A 16,265-nucleotide genomic window follows, 5' to 3' on the forward strand; every position below is an offset into this window, starting at 1 on the left:
GGGAGAGCCTGCGGGCACACGGGGATTGGTCGAGCTAGGGTGGGCGGGGCCATGCCTGGTCAAGGAGGCTGCTTATTGGGTGGCAACTGAGGCCGCGTAGGGCCCTGGAGCCAACAGGTGCGTGAAGGGACTGGGGGCGGGGCCGAAGCGCGCGCAGCTGGTAGCCCCGCCCCCGCCCTGAGCAACCAGGTAACTTTTGGAAGACACCGAGCAGGCGCAGGTCTTGGCCCCGCCCCTCCAGGCCCCGCCCCAGGTTCGAGCGTGCGTGCAGCGCCCTAGACATTGAAAGGTCGGGGGTGTGGGCGTTGCAGATTGCACAATTGTGTGGGCTTCAAAGTTGTGAGGTGGCCTTCTCCCGAGGAGCAAGGTACCACCCTTACCTTCATTTCCAGCCACTGCAAATGAAAGGAGAGCAAAGCAGAGGTCTGCAGTGCGGATTCCTGGATTAGATAGTCGCGATTTGGGTCTGGGAAAACCCAGCATTAACCCTTTGCAACTGATTGAACTTGGGCAAGGTACTAAACCACTGTGAGTTCTGCTTTCTGACTCCGCAGTGGAGAAAATACAAAGTTCCTAATGTGACTGGAGGATTAAATAATGGAAAAACAACAAGTGTCTAGCACGGAGCTGTCTTGTCTCTTCGGCTCTAAGCAAACGCCTACACCCTGTCAGACTGATTTGCCTAACCTCAGGCTTCAGGCTATTCTAAGATGACACGTCACCACTCTCTGCTGGCACTGCTTCAGTGTCTCCAGGTCCTTCCCTATTCAGCCCTACAGTTCTGCCCCTACCTCCTACTGACACCAACACCCACCATCATTTTCCATCAGATAGGCCCCTCCCTGGCTCAGCAGTACACGCATTTGACACCTCTCTCTCTTTTTTATTAGCTCAACACCCTAATTTCTTTCCTTAAAAAAAATATTTTAGACACAGAAATTGCAAGTGAAGGGGGGAGACAGACAACTAGAGCAATGTTTGAAGCTTCCCTCCTGCAGGTGGGGACCAGGAGGCTTGAACCTGGGTCTTTGTGCTCTCTAACTTATGTGTTGAACCAAGCACGTCACCACCCAGCCTCTCAACACCCATATTTCAGTTGGGGGAAACTGACTTCCTCAACCCATGTGGTTCTGGAGGAACTCAAGTCCATCAGTCCACAGGGAGGTGGGAGATAGGGTGTGGGCATGTGACTCTGGAGTCCATCCTAGAATCATTCTCATTTCATTGTGCTCAGTGACTGGTGGGCATGTGAGTTGACAGGGCCAATCAGAATCAATCCATGATATTACTGATGCTGAGAAAGGGCCAGTCTTCTTTAAAAGATTCATTTATTTACATATTTTTAAAAATAATTTATTTTGTGGTGTATTGCACCAAAGCAAAAGGGTTCAGGTCCTGGAACATGACAGCAGAGTGCCTAGTGGGGGTTGTATTGTTATGTGGAAAACTGGGAAATGTTATGCATGTACAAACTATTGTATTTACTGTTGACTGTAAAACATTAATCCCCTAATAAAGAAAAAAGGAAAAAATAACAAATATGAAAAATAATTTATTTTGGATAGAGACAGAAATTGAGAGGAAAGGGAGAGATGGAGAGAAAGACAGAGAGTGAGAGACTCACAGCACTACTTCACCACTTGTAAAACTTCTCCTCTTGCAGGTGGGTACCAGAGGCTTGAATCTGAGTCCTTGCACATTGTAACATGTATGCTCTACCACTACCCAGACTCAAAGAATTTACTATTTATTTATTCACTTGTTTATAAGAAAGTCAGAGCTCTACTCTGCCACATGAGATGCCAGAGATCAAGATGAGGGGCTACTACTCCCCCCCATTTTAAGATTTATTTATTTACTGTGATCTGGGAGGTAGTGGAGTGGTCCAGGTTGGATAGTCCACTCAAACACTAGGTCCTGAGTTCATTCCCAGTATCATATGTGTCAGAATGATGCTCTGGTCCTTTCCTTCCCTTCATTAATTAATGAATAAATACATATACTTTTAAAAGGTATGAACTTGTTTTTAAAAGTTGGGAGCTATGTAGTGGTGCACCTGGTTAAGAGCACATCTTACCATGCCCAAGGGCCTAGGTTCAAATCCCTGGTCCCCACCCGTAGGGAGGAAGCTTCATATGAGGTGAAGCAGTACTGCAGGTGTCTCTCTTTCTTCCTATAGCCCCATTCCCTCTTAATTTTTCTCTGCCTGCTTTCAATAAAAATAAAATAAAAGGGAGCTGGGTGGTAGTGCAGCAGGTTCAGCGTACGTGGTGCAAAGCACAAGGATCCTGACTCGAGCCCCCGGCTCCCCACCTGCAGGGGAGTCGCTTCACAGGCGGTGAAGCAGGCCTGCAGGTGTCTCTCTTTCTCTCCCCCTCTCTGTCTTCCCCTCCTCTCTCCATTTCTCTCTGTCCTATCCAACAACAATGACAGCAATAACAACAATAACCACAACAATAAAAAACAAGGCAACAAAAGGGAATAAATACATATTTAAATAAAGTAAAAAGGGAAAGAAAAGAAAGAGAGAGAGAAAGAGAAAGAAATGATTAAGTGATCCGGGCAGTAGTGGACCAGGCTCAGTGCACATAGTGAGAAGTGCAAGAATCCCAGTTCGAGCCCCCGGTTCCCGGGGATTGTTTCGCAAGCAATGAAGCAGGTCTGCAGGTGTCTATCTTTCTGTCCCTCTGTCTTCCCCTCCTCTTTCCATTTTTCTCTGTCCTATCTAACAACAACAGTAGCAGCAATATCAGCAACAACAACGGGAAAAAGATGGACGCCAGGAGCAGTGGATTCGTAGTGCAGGCACTGAGCGCCAGCGATAACCCTGAGACAAAAAAGAGAAAAAAGAAATATCAATTTATTTACTTATTTATCTGAAAGAGCGAGGGAGAGGGACTGGAAGAGGGACAGGGAGAGAGAGGAAACTCCCTAGCACAAGTGGTGCAGGGATTGAACTCAGAACTTCATGTTTTCAAGTCCAAAGCTTGAGCCACTGCGCCCCCTCCTGGGCCACTGGATAAAGCTCTGATTTGTACAGAAGTTGAAGTTCAATGTAGGTCCATGGAACAGTGCCACAGAAACTCATTGTCACCTAAGCTTTTGGGTGAAGGGAAGATGGGTTAGTGTTGCCGCTTTAGCTTACAATAGAGGGAGGAGCTATAACTGAAATCAACCTCCTCAGTCCTCTAAAAAGAGTGAGAAAAAATATGTGAGAGTAGAGTAGAGAAAGGCAGGAAAACCAGGAGCTGGGTTTAGAGACAAAAAGAAAGGGGCCTGAAAGTCTCAGATTTTCCTGCCTCCTGGATTACGGCCTCCTCAAAACCTCCTCGTACAACAAAGTCTTTAACTGATCTTACCTCAGCACCACTTCCTATGTGGTGTCTAGCATTAATTTTTTTTTAAATCTTTATTTATTGGATAGAGACAGCCAGAAATTGAGAAGGAAGGGGGTGATAAGATAGGAAGGGAGACAGAGAGACAGCTGCAGCCCTGCTTTACCACTTGCAAAACTTTCCCCCTGAAGGTGTGGACTGGGGGCTCGAACTTGGGTCCTTGAGCATTCATAGTTCGTGAACGTAACCGGGTGGCCACCACCCGACCCCATGTCTAGCATTAAAAAAAATATTTTGGGAGTCAGGTAGTAGTGCAGCGGCTTAAGCGCATGTGGCACAAAGCACAAGGACCAGCATAAGGATCCCGGTTTGAGCCCCTGGTTCCCCACCTGCAGAGGAGTCACTTCACAGACGTGAAGCAGGTCTGCAGGTGTCTATCTTTCTCTCCCCCTCTGTCTTCCCCTCCTCTCTCTCTGCATTTCTCTCTGTCCTATCCAAGAATGATGACAACAATAATAACTACAACAATAAAATAAGGGCAACAAAAGGGAACAAATAAATAAATACTTAAAAATATATTTTATTAACTTTTTTTTTTTTCCTCCAGGGTTATCAATGGGGCTCGGTGCCTGAACCATGAATCCACTGCTCCTGGAGGCTACTTTTTCCCCTTTTGTTGTCCTTTTTTTTTAAATTGTTGTTGTGGTTATCATTATTGTTGTCACTGATGTCGTTGTTGTTGGATAGGACAGAGAGAAATGGAGAGAGGAAGGGAAGACAGAGGGGGAGTGAAAGATACCTGCAGACCTGCTTCACCACTTATGAAGCGGACCCCCTGCAGGTGGGGAGCCAGGGGCTTGAACTGGGATCTCTACGCCAGTCTTTGTGCTTTGCACCATGTGCACTTAGCCCACTGCACTATCTCCTGACTCCCTGGACTTTTAAAAAAATATTTATTCTTTTTTTTTTAATTTATTTTATTTATTTATTCCCTTTTGTTGCCCTTGTTGTTTTATTGTTGTAGTTATTATTGTTGTTGTCGTTGTTGGATAGGACAGAGAGAAATGGAGAGAGGAGGGGAAGACAGAGAGGAGGAAAGAAAGATAGACACCTGCAGACCTGCTTCACCGCCTGTGAAGCGACTCCCCTGCAGGTGGGGAGCCGGGGTTCGAACTGGGATCCTTCTGCCGGTCCTTGTGCTTTGCACCACCTGTGCTTAACCCGCTGCGCTACAGCCCGACTCCCAAAAAATATTTATTCTTATACTCAACCAGGCCCCTCCCAAATTAGCTTTTTCTTTCTTTTTTTTTTAATATTTATTCTCTTTTGTTGTCCTTGTTTTATTGTTGTAGTTGTTGTTGTTATTGATGTCGTCATTGTTGGATAGGACAGAAAGAAATGGAGAGAGGAGGGGAAACAGAAAGGGGGAGAGAAAGAGAGACACCTACAGACCTGCTTCACCGCCTGTGAAGTGACTCCCCTGCAGGTGGGGAGCCAGGGGCTTGAACCGGGATCCTTACGCTGGTCCTTGCGCTTTGAGCCACCTGTACTTAACCCGCTGCGCTACCGCCCGACTCCCCTTCAAGTGAGCTTTTTCATTGACCCGAGGCTCTAATTTCAATCAGTAAACCACCCTAAACCATATGCATCAACTGTGGGTGCTATCACACAGCAAATGGTTTATTTTATTTTATTTTAACTCCAGTGCACTGCTCACTTCTGGTATATGGTGGTAAGGGGGATTGAGCCTGGGACCTAGAAGCCTCAGGCATGAGAGTCTGTTTGCATAACCATTATGCTATCTCCCCCACCTCAAAAGGATTCTGTTCAATAAACTCTCCAGACCTATCAGACTGGATTTCCAATAAAACACATAATTTCTTTCAGATGTAAAGACATTATCAATGAACACAGACTCAGAATTTTGAAATAATGTGTCAAAAAGTAGTTGGGGGGATTCCGGAAGATGGCGGACTGAGAAGCTGCTAGTGGCTTGGGCTCTGACAACATCTACTGGAAACGGTTCCAGATGCCATCAGGATGCCGGCCAGGCTTCCCTGGACTGAAGACCCCACCAATGTGTCCTGGAGTTCTGCTTCCCCGAGACCCACCCTACTAGAGAAAGAGAGAGGCAGACTGGGAGTATGGACCGACCAGTCAACGTCTATGTTCAGCGGGGAAGCAATTACAGAAGCCAGACCTTCCACCTTCTGCAACCCTCAATGACCCTGGGTCCATGCTCCCAGAGGGATAGAGAATGGGAAAGGCTATCAGGGGAGGGGATGGGATATGGAGATTGGGCGGTGGGAATTGTGTGGAGTTGTACCCCTCCTACCCTATGGTTTTGTTAATTTATCCTTTCTTAAATAATAATAAAAAAAAAGCAGTTGGGGGCAGGAGCAGAGATGTTTCTTTTCTTTTGCCTCCAGGGTTATCACTGGGGCTTGGTGTCTGCACTATGAATCCACTGCTCCTGGAAGCCATTTTTTCTATTTTGTTGCCCTTGTTGTTGTTATTATTGTTGTCATTGCTGTTGTTGCTGTTGGATAGGACAGAAAGAAATTGAGAGAGGAGGGGAGAAAGAGGGGGAGAGAAAGACAGACACCTGCAGACCTGCTTCACTACCTGTGAAGCGACCCCCCCTGCAGGTGGGGAGCTGGGGGCTCGAACTGAGATCCTTATGCCAGTCCTTGGGCGTTGAGGTATGTGCATTTAACCCACTGTGCTACCGCCCAACCCCCAAGATGTTTCATTTTTTGCAGATTTTTCTCTTAAACCTGAAAAACAGCTGTAAATGTGTATACACTGTTCCTCATAAACGTAAAGGCTAAAACTATGAAGTCCTTGTAGGGCTTCAGTTTTTTTAAAAAAATATTTAAAAAGTATACTTTATTTATTATTTACTAGAGTCATAGAGAAATGGAGAGGGAAGGGGGAAAGAGGGAAATAAGACACATTGTGAAGCTTTCTCCCTGCAGATGGGGAATGGGTGCTTGAATTTGGATCCTTGTATGCTGTAACGTGTGGTCTATCAGGTGTGCCACTGCCTTGTCTTTACTTGTTTGTTTTGTTTTTGAGGGAGAGATGTATTTAATTTATTAATTAATTTATTTATATCTCCAGGGTTGTAGCTGGAGCTTGGTGCTGGTTCTACAAATCCACTGCTCCTGGTGGCCATTCCCCCCCCCCCATTTTATTGGATAGGACAGAGAGGAATTGAGAAAGGAGGGTGAGATAGAGGGAAGAGAGACACCTACAGTTGCCCTTGTTTTACTGTTGTAGTTATTTGTTGGTATGCATGAGACCCCTTCTGTTTCATTTGGTTTAAATCCCCCCTGCTTAACACTATTCTATTTACATAACCACTTCATTCTATTTATATAACCGCTGTTAACAAGTACCTCCCTCCAGGGCATTGGTTCAATCCCCACTGTTTCATGATATGTTTTTGCTCCACCCCCCATCCTTGTCACACCCTGATCCTCTCCTTGTCACACTCTGATTGTCACCAGTCACTTTTCTCTCCACCCTCTCTATGTCACACCCTGTTTTCACCCTACTTGGCAAGTATATATAAAGACAGCATTGTGAGTTTTAGAGTACTGTACCTTGAGTTCAGCTTAGCTCGTCTTAGATTGTGCTGCGTCCTGCATGAATAAAGAGATACTGCCTACAGCTCAACTATGAGTCCCTGGTCGTCTGTTACCCGCCCGTGAAGCCAGCCCGGCGAAAACAACCTAACCCGTCGAAAACGACAGTTATTGTTGTTGTTATTGATGTCGTCGTTGTTGGATAGGACAGAGTAATGGAAAGAGGAGGGGAAGAAAAAGGGGGAGAGAAAGCTAGACACCTGCAGACCTGTTTCACCGCTTGTGAAGCGACTCCTCCCCCGCAGGTGGGGCGGGGGCTCAAACCGGGATCCTTGCGCTGGTCGTTGCGCTTTGCACCACCTGTGCTTAACCTGCTGTGCTGCCGACCCACTTCCCTTATTTTAAAATATTTTTATTTATTTGTAACTGGATAGAGACAGAGAAAAATTGAGAGGGGAGGGAGAGAGACAGAACCTGGGTCCTTGTGCATTGTAACGTGCGCTTAACCAAGTTGGATGGACCTTGAAAAATTCATGTTAAGTGAAATAAGTCAGAAACAGAAGGATGAATATGGGATGATCTTACTCTCAGGCAGAAGTTGAAAAAGAAGATCAGAAAAGAAAACACAAGTAGAACCTGAAATGGAATTGGCATATCGCACCAAAGTAAAAGACTCTGGGGTGGGTGGGTGGGGAGCATACAGGTCCATGAAGGATGACAGAGGACCTAGTGGGTGTTGTATTGTTATATGGGAAACTGGGGAATGTTATGCATGTACATACTGTTGTATTTACTGTTGAATGTAAAACATTAATTCCCCAATAAAGAAAAAAAAACTTTTTTTAGTGTGTTAAAATTTATTTTAAAAAATATTTTATTTATTTATTAGGTAGAAAGATAGGAAGAGAGAGAGAGAAAGAACCAGATGGGGGCCCGGCAACAATGCAATGGGTTAAGCACACATGGTGTGAAGCTCAAGAATCAGCTTAAGGATCCTGGTTCGAGCCCCTGGCTCCCCACCTGTAGGGGGGTCGCTTCACAAGTAGTGAAGCAGGGCTGCAGGTATCTATCCTCCTCCCTCTCTGCCCTCCTCTCCTTTTTCAATTTATTTCTTTTAAAAAATTTTTATATTTATTTATTTATTTTCCCTTTTGTTGCTCTTGTTGTTTTATTGTTGTAGTTATTATTATTGTTGTTATTGATGTTGTTGTTGGACAGGACAGAGAGAAATGGAGAGAGGAGGGGAAGACAGAGAGGAGGAGAGAAAGACACCTGCAGACCTGCTTCACCACTTGTGAAGTGACTCCCCTGCAGGTGGGGAGCCAGGGGCTCGAACCAGGATCCTTACACCGGTCCTTGTGCTTCGTACCACCTGCGCTTAAGCCACTGAGCTACCGCCCAACTCCCTCCTCTTTCAATTTCTATCTGTCCTATCCAACAACAATGACAGAAGTAACAACAACAACAACAATAATAGTAACAAGGGCAACAGAAGGGAAAAAATAGCCTCCAGGAGCAGTGGATTCATAGTGCAGGCACTGAGACCCAGACATCACTCTGGTATATGTGTTGCTGGGGACTGAACTCAGGGCCTCATGCTTGACAGTCCAGTGCTTTATCCACTACGCCATCTCCTGGACCACATGTGTTAAAATTTATAAGAAAAATAATTAAGGGGTAACAACAGAATTAAGGATAATTTTATAGTTTATTTATTGCAGGGCTCCTGGAAAGAAGAAGGAAAGAAAGGTTATTTAGTTTTTAAAATTATTTATTCATTCCCTTTTGTTGCCCGTTTTATTGTTGTAGTTATTGTTGTTACTGATGTTGTTGGATGAGACAGAGATAAATGGAGAGGGGAGGGGAAGACAGAGAGGGGGAGAGAAAGACACCTGCAGACCTGCTTTACCGCTTGTGAAGCGACTCACCTGCAGGTGGGGAGCTGGGGGCTTGAACTGAGATCCTTATGCTGGTCCTTGCGCTTTGTGCCACCTGCACTTAACCCGTTGTGCTACCACCCGACTCCCAGAAAAGTTAATTAAAAAAACTTGGGGGGGATTCTGATATTCATTCATTCATTCATTCATTCATTCATTCATTCATTCACTCACTAATGGGTGAGAGAACCAGAGCATTTGTTTTAGCATATGCAAACCAGCCAGCCAAGTTGCAATTTTTTTTTTTTTTTGCTTTTGCTTTCAGGGTTATCTTTGGGGTGTGGTGCCAGCACTATGAATCCATTGCTCCTGACAGCCATTTTTTTTTTTTTTTCAATTTTATTGGATAGGACAGAGAGAAATTGAAAGAGGAGGGGGCAATAGAGAGAGAGAAAGATAGACACCTGAAGACCTGCTTCTCTGCTTGTGAAGCTTCCGCCCCTGCAGGTGTGGAGCCAAGGGCTTGAACCCTGATCCTTGCTTGGGTCCTTGTGCTTCATACTATGTGTGCTTAATCAGGTGTGCCACCCCTTGACCACCCACCCCCAGTTGCAATTACTGAAAAAATATTTTATTTTAGTGACAGAGATACAGAGATTGGAGAGAGACACCAGAGCACACTGCTCAACTCTGGCTTATAGTAGTGCTGAGAACTGAACCTTGGAACTTGGAGCCTCTGGCATGAGAGTCCTTTGCATAATCATTATCCTGTCTCCCCAGCCCCTAGATTGCAACTTTAACTTTAAACTATGTATGTAGGTAGGGAAGAGATTGAGACTGCAGTAACAGAGCTTCCTACAGTGCCTCAGCATCTCCCATGTGACTCTGGGGCTCAAACCTGGGCCACACACAAGGCATATGACATGTACTATTCAGGTGAGGGCTATTTTGTTTGTTTGTTTTGCATTTGTCTATTAATAGGTGGTGACAGAAGGGGAGAGAACACCAAGTATCACTTCAGTATACATGATGCCGGGGACTGAATTTAGGGCCTCACGTTGGAGAGCCCAACTTGTCCACTGAGTCACTTCCCGGGGCTATAGTTTGTTGTTTTTTTTTTTTTTTTAATTAATTCTTTTCTATTGCTTTGGATAGAGACAGAGAAATTGAGAAGGAATGAGGACATGGAGAAGCAGCACTGCTTCACCAGTCATGAAGCTTCTCCCCTGCAGGTGGGGACTGGAGACTTGAACCTGAGTCCTTGTGCACTGTAATGTGTGCACTCTACAAGGTGGACCACCATCTGGTCCTGGCGGCCTACAGTTCTTATAGACCAGGGCTGAGGCTTAGTTGAGAAGGATCAGAAAAATCTGGCTATGATTTAGTCAGAGGTACTTTGGCACTGGGCACACAACCGCCCAGAGTGTAGCAATGTTCCCTTTAGATCTGGTACCAGCACCCAGATGATTCTTTGGGGAACAGCCCTTCCCCACTGGGAGCAGCCTCAAAGGCACCATTGGCGGTAACACTGGAACAAAGGATATATACCTGTCTGCCCACCTTACCTTTTGGTTCCACGGTGTATCCCCCATGCTTGTGTCCCTGTCCCTCACTCAGCTGCAGCCACGCAGACTGCCACATGCCTCTCCCTTCATGGTCCTGCTCCCAGGGGGCCCTCTGTCCTACAGGCTTCTAGGCCCCCAGGACTGGGCTGGGTTGGCTGTTCATTTTGCTGGATCTTGCTCATGTCTCCTCTTGTAAGAAGCCTCCCAACAGTATGGGGAACACCATGCTGTCCCTCAACTCCGCCCCCTGTCGCTAGTCACCCCTGTGCACTCCCATCAGCCACAGGTTCCTTCTCTGCATGCCCTTTTCCTGATGTGTGAGAGACAGAAAATTAGAGCATCACTATAGTGGGGTCAGGGATCAACCTTAGTAAGGACTTCATGTGTTCCAGTCCGGTGCTGTGCCAGCTTCCAGGCTGCTGGTAACTCATATTTAGTCTGTTTCCACTGTCAAGCTGAGCCTCCTGGTGGGGGCCCCTGTTGGTCCAGCTGTTGGCTGTATGCTCAATATCTGGGCTCAGGGCTACGGAGAGAACACAGAGGATTCAGGTACTACAGCCCCATATGGCCCTGGGCCTGTCTGCAGTTGTTTGAGCCGTTAGAGCCAGGTACTCAAACCAAGCAGATGCGCTCCCCGCCACCACCATAGGAACCCACACTCAAGACCTACTGCTCAAGCTTACCCAAACCCTTCTCCAGGCATGCCTCCCCCCAAAAAAAGACACTCTGCTCTTCTCCACTTTGCACAAAAATGTATTTCTGTGATATCTCAAAGTACAGACATTTACCCAGGCCCCAGGTGGTAAAGCTATGCCATGTGAACTCTGCCAGGGGTCTGGCTAGGCCTGGGGAGCATAAAGTGGGGGGGCAGATTGGGTCCCCCTGCCACGCTGAGCCCTGAAGGTGGATACTCCAGGAGAAATAGGCCTATGGACGCTTCTAGGGCTGCTCCTTCAGTCTGCTCTGCCTGGAGGTATAAACACTGCCTGACAGGGGCTGCCTAAAGTCAGTCTGCTCCCCAGGCCCTGTTCCTGAGGGGGCTCTTCACCCTGTCCCAGGACAAGCAATTGGGAGTCACATCAAGGGAAGGCTGTGAGAGACTGACAGTTGTTGATCTGACACATCTCTGAAACACAGCACAGGTGTCTGAGGGGATGCCTGAGGTGGGGCAGGAGGGCCTCAGGAGGGTCAAGGGGCCTTTTCAGGCTATGCCCAGTACTGGTCCGGAGGCATCTGTCTCACTGTCACTGGGAAAGGTTGCAGTGAGGACCTCCTGCCTGTGAGAGAGGTGTGAGGGCCCCTGAGAGGTGGGTAGGCTGGAGCGAATGAGGCAGGCTCAGTTCTGCTGGTGGGGTGCCTGAGCACCTTGGGTGCTTCGGGAAGATGAAGGGCTGGGGAAGAAGAGAACAGGCTCTTCTCTCCCCCACACGTACTTCCAGGGCTGGGGGCAGAATATAGATATGTTTGGCAGAAGGGGCAGTGGAATCTTCCCAGGGAATAAGAAGCTCTGGACCGGGGCCTTCAATATCCTGGGACTTGTGGGTAGGCTGGGCAGCAGCCTCCATAACAGCATGGTCTTGGACAGGCCCAGCCAGAAAGCAGCAAGCAACTGGAAACCCTGCTGCTGGAGGCTTCTTTGGGGCTGGCGCTGCCTGGACCTTGGCTCACTCAATTCCAGGCCCAAATAGCCCACAGCTGGGAGCACCACGGCATTTGGGAGATCCTCTGGGGATTAGTTTGGGGGAGCCACTCTAATCCTCAAAGCTCCTTAGCCGCACCTAGGACTCAGGATGGGGGTCCCAGGATTTGGTGGGTGGGTTAGGGTGCTAGAGCAAGTTGTTCCAAGTCTGCTGCTCTCCTAACAGGAAGAGAGGCTAGGGTCTGAGGGAAGGACTGGACACTCAGCACGTTAGAGGCATTGAGTCTGGTGGGGGTAGGAGTGAATGTGGCAGCGATGAGGGCTTGGAGTTAGGGCTGAAGAATGGCCAAGGAAGCTGCAAGGACTCAGGGAGTGTTTCTTTTGTTTTTGTACAGAAATCATACACACAAATCTTCACACTTCCTAACAACAACAAAAAATAATATATATAATATATAATATATATATCTCACTAATGTTAAGGAAAAGCGTCGGTTGTGCAAAAGTCCCCGTGTCCTTTCATCCAGTGGAAGGCTCCCTGGTGGGGTCTGCCAGCTAGGCTGCATGACAGCGCTTCCTCCCATCCTTGTGGTCCAGAGCAGCAGTGGTTGTGGGGCGGAGGTATCTATCTGGAAGTGTCCATGTTCTCCTCTTTAAAGTTACTGCAGTGCTCGATCACCTTGCTGGAGACGAGGGGAGAGAGAGGATGGGTGGGTTTGGGGTAGCAGGGATTCAGACCCTCCGGGTAAATCAGGCTGTTGGGCCTGCCTACCTACCTCCTTCTTTCTTTTCTTTTCTTTCTTTCTTTTTTCAAATATTTTACTCTTTTTTAAAAAAAGATATTTATTTATTCCCTTTTGTTGCACTTGTTGTTTTATTGTTGTAGTTATTATTGTTGTCGTTGTTGTTGGATAGGACAGAGAAAATGGAGAGAGGAGGGAAAGACAGAGAGGTGCAGAAAAAGACACCTGCAGACCTGCTTCACCACTTGTGAAGCGACTCCCCTGCAGCTGGGGAGCCGGGGGCTCGAACGGGGATTCTTAAGCGGTCCTTGTGCTTTGCGCCCCATGTGCTTAACCCACGGCGCTACAGCCTGACTCCCCAAATATTTTAATCTTTTCATTTTTATTCCCCGCCAGGGTTATTGCTGGGCTCGTGCCTGCACCATGAATCCACTGCTCCTGGAGGCCATTTTTTTCCCCTTTTGTTGCCCTTGTTGTTGTAGCCTTGTTGTGGTTATTATTATTGCCATTGTTGATGTTGTTCGTTGTTGGATAGGACAGAGAGAAATGGAGAGAGGAGGGGAAGACAGAGAGGGGGACAGAAAGATAGACACCTGAAGACCTGCTTCACCGCCTGTGAAGCGACTGCCCTGCAGATGGGGAGCCGGAGGCTCCAACCAGAGTCCTTGAGCTTTGTGCCACCTGCGCTTAACCCCCTGCATCAGTTCAAAACCTGGGACTGCATATCCCAGAGTGATGCTCTGGTTCTCAGTTAAAACTAGAACATTACTCTGGCATAAGTAATGACAGAAATCAGCTCAGGACCAGGAGAGGGTAGATAGTATAATGGTTTTCCTTTTTTTTTTTTTTTTTTAAAATCTGTTTTATTTATTTATTTATTTCTATTATTGAATAGAGACAGAGAGAAATTGAGAGGAGAGGGAGAGGTAGAGAAGGAAAAAGACAGAGAAATACATGCAGACCTGCTTCACCACTTGTGAAGTTTTCCCCCTGCAGGTGGGGACCAGGGACTTGAACCCCAGGCCCATGTACACTGTAATGTGAGTGCTTAACCAGGTGCACCACTGCCTGGTCCCCTAATGGTTTTCCTTTTATGCAAAGAGATTCCCATGCCTGAAGCTCCAAAAGTCATAGGTTCAACCCCCCACATCAGCATAAGCCAGAGTCTATAAAAAAGAAAAAGGGGGGCCAGGTGGTGGCGCACTTGGTTGAGCGCACATGTTACAATGCTCAAGGACCCAGGTTCAAGTCCCTGGTCCCTACCTGCAGGGGGAAAGCTTCACAAGTGTTGAAGCAGTGCTGCAGGTGTCTCACTGTCTCTCTCCCTCTCTATCACTCCCTTCCCCATCAATTTCTGACTGTCTCTATCCAGCAAATAAATAAAGATTAAAAAAAAAAAAATTAAAAAAAAAAAAAAAAAAAAAGATACTCAAAGTACTGGGGGAAATGTTTTTCTCCATGTTATCAAATGTCCTGTGGTCCCTGTTAACAATAAATACGCCCAGGCTGACCTCCCACACCTACAGTGAAAAGAAAATCAAGCGGAGCTCTACTTGCAGAGGGAAGCTTTACAAATGGTGAAGCAGTGCTGTGGGTATCTCTCTCTCTCTCTCCAATCTTTCTCTCAATTTCTCTGTCTCAAGAAAGAAAGAAAAAGAAAAATATTATAAAAAGAAAGAAAAAAAGAAAGAAGGAAAACCTAGGGTCCAGGAATGTGCATTACAAAGGTCACAACTGTTAGAAAGATTGTAACACCTTACAGAAATTGAGAGAGAAGAAGGGGAGAGAAACAGAGATACCCGGGACCAGGTGGTGGTGCACCTGGTTAAATACACACATTATAGTGCAAACGGATCTAGGTTCAAGCCCCCAGTCCTCACCTGTAGGGGGAAAGCTTCACGAGCTTTATTTATTTAAAAATTTTTAAAAATATTTATTTATTTATTTATTCCCTTTTGTTGCCCTTGTTGTTTTATTGTTGTAGTTATTATCAATGTCATTGTTGTTGGATAGGACAGAGAGAAATGGAGAGAGGAGGGGAAGACAGAGAGGGGAGAGAAAGAGAGACACCTGCAGACCTGCTTCACCGCCTGTGAAACGACTCCCCTGCAGGTGGGGAGCCGGGGGCTCAAACCAGGATCCTTTCGCTGGTCCTTGCGTTTGGCGCCACCTGCGCTTAAGCCGCTGCGCTACCGCCTGACTCCCTGTTTATTTATTTTTAATGATTTAATAATGACTGACAAGATTGTACGATAAGAGGGGTACAATTCCATGCAGTTCCCACCACCTGAGTTCTATATTCCATCCCCTCCATTGGAAGCTTCCATTGGAAGCTTTCCTATTCTTTATCCCTCTGGGACTATGGACCCAGGATCATTATGGAGTGCAGAAGGTGGAAGGTCTGGCGTCTGTAATTGCTATTTATTTATTTTACCAGAGCACTACTTAGCTCTGGTTTATGGTGGTGGTGGGGAATTGAACCTGGGACTTTGGAACCTCAGGCATGAAAGTCTCTTTGCATAACCATTATGTGGTCTCCCCTGCCCTATAATGTATTTAGAACTAGGCTAAAGTTAACTACACATTCTTCTAGACTGAATCCCCGAGAAAGCAAAGGTACCGTTGATTATGAAGATGTGTCACTATATATGGTCTCTATATGGATATACACCAGGTCGGGGAAGGCCTGCCAGCTTTGCCTTGCCCAGGCCTTCCACTCAGAAACTAACCTGTGCTATTCCCTGCCTGGATTCTAGAATGAATTTTACCACAGTGTTCTCTCTGTAATTGGAATGTTTTACTCAAAAGTAATGACAAATTCTGAAGTGATATACTAAAGTCCTGAGAACGAAGCTGGTTGGGGATAAAAGAAAACCAAGGATGCAAATAAGAAAATGATGCTCTGTTAGGAACTTGATTATTGGGGCCTGGGAGGTGGTGCAGTGGATAAAGTGCTGGGCTCTCAATGAGGTCCCAAGTTTCATCCTTGGCACTCTCTCTCTCCTTACCTCATAAACAGATACATACATAAATAAATATTCATGCATTTATTCTGGATAGAGACAGAGAAGCTGAGAGGGAGGGGGAGGTAGAAATAGAGAAAGAGAGAGGCACCTGCAGTACTATTTAACTGACTGTAAGGCTCTCCTGCTGTAGATAGGGAACGTGAAGACTGGGGGCTTGAATCCAGGGCCTTCTGCACTATAATGTGTGTGCTCAACCAGGTGCATCATGCCCAAACCCCATAAATAAATATTTCTTAAATATTTATTTATTTATTCCCTTTTGTTGCCCTTGTTTTATTGTTGTAGTTATTATTGTTGTTGTTGATGTCATTGTTATTGGATAGGACAGAGAGAAATGGAGAGAGGAGGGGAAGACAGAGACGGGGAGAGAAAGATAGACACCTGCAGACCTGCTTCACCACTTGTGAAGTGACTCCCCTGCAGGTGGGGAGCCAGGGACCTTGAACCGGGATCCTTATGCTGGTCCTTGTGCTTTGCACCACATGCACTT

At 46.5% G+C, this 16,265-nt stretch overlaps 1 protein-coding gene across 4 annotated transcripts in view; it reads right to left on the minus strand.

The window, feature by feature from the left end:
* Positions 1 to 9,002: 9,002 nt before the first annotated feature.
* The window catches only part of ZER1 (zyg-11 related cell cycle regulator), a 34,648-nt gene continuing 27,385 nt past the window's right edge, over positions 9,003 to 16,265 (minus strand). For 3 of the 4 annotated variants that reach the window (XM_060200309.1, XM_060200310.1, XM_060200311.1), the window contains one exon: positions 12,363 to 12,689. In XM_060200309.1, coding sequence (XP_060056292.1) covers positions 12,632 to 12,689 — 58 coding nt within the window. In that variant the 3' untranslated portion in view covers positions 12,363 to 12,631. Of the gene's footprint in view, positions 10,891 to 12,362; positions 12,690 to 16,265 lie in introns of those variants that run through there. The other variant, XR_009552112.1, reaches the window with a different exon arrangement.

Source organism: Erinaceus europaeus, chromosome 10, assembly GCF_950295315.1.
Source record: "Erinaceus europaeus chromosome 10, mEriEur2.1, whole genome shotgun sequence".
Lineage (NCBI taxonomy): Eukaryota > Metazoa > Chordata > Mammalia > Eulipotyphla > Erinaceidae > Erinaceus > Erinaceus europaeus.